Raw genomic sequence first — 4207 nt, 5'->3', positions numbered from 1 at the left:
TATATATAAATGTACATATACACCGAAGTAAACACATAAATGTTTAACAAGGTGGGAGAAAATAGTACTCGAACACCGGAGGTAGAGTAATATGCTTTATTATAACTGAAGCTGCAAGAACATCACAAAAGTATCACTAAAAAACTGCCAGGCAGTTTCACTTTCCTGTCCGTCGGGCAGTTTAGATTGGGTATCTCAATCTATAATAAAGTATATTATAAAAAGGTGTATACATATACATGTATGTATACATACATGCATACATACATGCATATCTATGTGTATGTGTCTGCGTTCATGCACACACGAACACACAATATTGAAAAGACTAATGAAAGCCTGCATTTCTCATGCGGAACGCTCTATAATTTTCTTAATTGAAGTTCATTAGGATCCAGTTTAGAAGGTCACGCATAAGATGATTCGCTACAGTCTTTTTTTTTTTTTTTTTTTTATTGTTTCGCACTTGCTGATTTGGGAGCACTTAAATTCATTATTTAATGACATTTCACCTCCGATAAACCAGTTTCGGAGAAGGTGAATCGACATGATAAGTTTCTTCATTATTTTTGGCTGCTGGTAATTATTTACCATTTCATATTAGGTAGTGTCTCAGTGTAAGGTTAATGAGATGTTCAAAAAAGCCGTAATGACTACGGCACTATCTTTGACTGCTGTATTTGTTTCTATATTATCATCCTTATGCTCATCGATAATTTCTCATTCCTCTAGGTTTGTATTTGATTTGTACTTTGGCGGTGGTAATTTATTTTCTGGAAAGCTAGTTTCATGACCATATAATTTGTCCATTGTTTTTATTTCTAAGTTTTGAGTGAATCTTCTTTTATTTCGTGGAATCCATTCATCATTGTATTTCTTCCTTAAATAGTTGTTTACGTTAGGCATAATTTTGTACTTAAGGCCGAAACGTGTAAAATTAAAGTTTTAATATGCTGGTGTGAACATCTGTCCTTTTGAGAGAATTTTAATCGTGCCTTCAAAGCGTTCTTTGGTTGTTCAACATGCAATTATATGGGTTATGTTGCTTTTTCTTCCTATGGTATTGTCTCATCTTTTCTTTCACCTATTCAGGCAAATTCAAACTAATCAGAGAGACATGTAGAGGAATCTGTGTCACTAGTTATAATGTGTAGTCCTCTCTCACCCTCATTCCCTATTCCTATGTAACATGCTTATGTCATACTCAACGAAAGGCACTCCTATCTAGTAACACATATTGCATTTAATATATCGTCCAGTAAGTTATATGCAGAAGATTCCTAACCTTTATACGTGATAAACATTGATCCAATAATTTATTGAATGTACATGTACAAATATAAGGATACAAGTTAATAATAATAATTTGAATATTGAATCAAAGATTAGTGCGGTCATTGTCTGTGTATATAATGTTGTTATTGGCACTCCGTCGCTTACGACATCGAGGGTTCCAGTTCATCCGATCAACGGAACAGACTGCTCGTGAAATTAAAGTGCAAGTGGCTGAGCACTCCACAGACACGTGTACCCTTAACGTAGTTCTCGGGGTTATTCAGCGTGACACAGTGTGACAAGGCTGACCCTTTGAATTACGGGCACAACAGAAATAGGAAGTAAGAGTGAGAGAAAGTTGTGGTGAAAGAGTACAGCAGGATTCGCCACCTTCCCCTACCGGAGCCTCGTGGGGCTTTAGGTGTTTTTGCTCAATAAACACTCACAGCGCCCGGTCTGGGAATCGAAAATAATATACAACGAATCACTACGCTGAAACCTTTCTGTGTTACCTCACATTTAGACTGTACCACAAAGTGTTCCGATTTTTGCCGATTTGATGTATAAATAAACTTAAACATTTCATCGATATTTTATTAATTGATATCATTTATTATTTTCAACCAGTTTTAATAATTTTGTAGTAATTACTTTGTTCATTCCTGTGCCCAGTTTGTGCTTAACCTAATCTGGAATTATCTTTCGGGTTATAGTTTCTATTCGTTTTCTTGAGATAAAAAAAAGAGCTTCGTCTTGACGAAAAGCATTTTTCTTTCTCTTAATGAAATTGTTTCGCTACCTAAATCTTCTAGAATTGACTTTATATCTTTGACGACTGATTCAGTAATTACGATATGGAATTATCAAAAGAAGCAATACTAATAACTCGTTTATGACAAATGTAGGAATTCGTAAATACTATGTGCTAACAGTAAAACGAACAACAAAAAATAATGATGGTGCAACCAACCCGAATAACATCCGCATCGATTCTAGTGCAAATGAAGATTATGTAATTATTAATGATCATAGTAACCGTTTTCATGGTAGTGCTCTTGCTAGTGATGATAACCCCACTGTCTCTTATGTAACCCCGGATTATTCACATAATTCAATAGAATCTAACTATAGTTATCCCTCTCTGCGGTCCTAGGATAATACAAGAGCAAGCAAGCTTATAGTGAGTGTGTAATTTCTTAAAGATCTTGAACTGTTGGAAATTATTCAATTTATTTCTGTGATATGAATAATAATAATAATAATAATAATAATAATAATAATAATAATAATAATAATAATGTGAATATTGTTATATTTTTCAGACTATGACTATCACCGGTGTTCTTAAAACTGCCCGCCTTCTGCGACTTTTACGCGTACTTCGAAGAATCGAACAGTTCGCAGAATATGGAGCTGCTGTTCTATTACTCTTGATGGTATCTTTCACTCTGATAGGCCATTGGTTGGCCTGTATTTTTTACGCCATCGCAAACATGGAACGGCCTCATTTGAAAGCAAAGGTAGGCTGGTTGGACAACCTGGCCCAAACGTTAAATGAGCCGTATCTGCCAAACGACACCACTAGTGGGCCCAGCATTCGGACCAAATATCTCACAGCACTCTATTTCACCTTCACCAGTCTCACCAGCATCGGGTTTGGAAACGTTGCACCCAATACCAATGCTGAGAAGATATTTTCCATATTTGCTATGTTGCTGGGATGTAAGTATACCGTTTCAACATAATCATCATCGTTGTCTTCGCGCCATCATTATCATCATCATCATCATTATCATTATCATCATGATCATCATCATTATTATTATTATATGTTTGATTTTTGCTTTGTATTTGTACAAGTTGACTCCAAGTTTCAACCAGAGACCTCAAGCGACAAGTTAGCAGTTCAAGTTGCTGTTATGCCTAGGATGTAATATATTTGGTTTTGCACATAGTATTGTTCTAGAGAATGCTTAAGAAAACATAAGAAAATTATAAGTTTGTTTTAAAGTTTGAGATTACATAGACAGTATTTTACGTAGGATAAGGGCAGTTCTCATGTGCATTATCTTTTGAATTTCTGTCACTTTGGGGTTTCCTGGTATCTGAGCTACGTAGGAATCAGCTCCTTTTGCACTTATGACAACAGTCTTGAAGTTCCACATTTTGCTAATATCTATTTCAAGATCTTTATACTTGCTCAGTTTTTGGTAGGTCTTCACAGATGCATTTGTGTCGATTAGGACAGTCATATCAATGAGCAGGCATGATTTTTTTACTATTATTATTATTTTTGAGTGAGAGAGCAGTGCATGCCATCCAAATGTCACTGGGGTACAAATATACGAAGCCCAGTATACCCATCATGACTACACATCTGACATGGGTACACCAGGCATATACATCACAAGCATATGTGCGCGACATGGTGATCCCATATTTAGATAAACAGCGCATGACCTTGCAGGTGGGGCCTAGTTAAACTTTTCATCTTGCTCAAAAGGTCCCTGAAAAAGGGTTCTTTAAGGCTGTTGAACGAAACACCAGTGTTTCAATTCCCAAAGAGTTCCTCTCAACACATGGTTATGATGCTCCCAGATGCACATATCGTCAGCCACTAAGGGATAGACAAGCTCAACTGGTTAGATTCAAACATCTAACAAGCAATTGTGTGATATTGAGCAGAATATTTGCTGTAGCCCGTCTTTTGCACCAAGACTAACATTCCAAACCGTTAAGATCAGAAGCTCTGAGAGCCACTGAATGATATTGCATCACGATATAATTACTGCCTGGTATTGCATCAGAGCATTTATTATTATTATTATTATTATTATTATTATTATTATTATTATTATTATTATTATTATCATTATTATTATTATTATTATTGTTGTTGTTGCTGCTGCTGATATTGTCCTCGTCATCCCCA

At 35.7% G+C, this 4207-nt stretch overlaps 1 protein-coding gene across 9 annotated transcripts in view; it reads left to right on the top strand.

Annotated features, from left to right (window-relative positions):
* Nucleotides 1–4207, top strand: part of LOC106879147 (potassium voltage-gated channel subfamily H member 7) — a 703964-nt gene that overhangs the window by 519301 nt on the left and 180456 nt on the right. For all 9 annotated transcript variants that reach the window (XM_052970717.1, XM_052970723.1, XM_052970716.1 and 6 more), the window contains one exon: nt 2598–2997. In XM_052970717.1, coding sequence (XP_052826677.1) covers nt 2598–2997 — 400 coding nt within the window. The remainder of the gene's footprint in view (nt 1–2597; nt 2998–4207) is intronic.

Source organism: Octopus bimaculoides, chromosome 9, assembly GCF_001194135.2.
Source record: "Octopus bimaculoides isolate UCB-OBI-ISO-001 chromosome 9, ASM119413v2, whole genome shotgun sequence".
NCBI lineage: Eukaryota > Metazoa > Mollusca > Cephalopoda > Octopoda > Octopodidae > Octopus > Octopus bimaculoides.
This window is presented reverse-complemented; position numbering and strand designations above follow the sequence as displayed.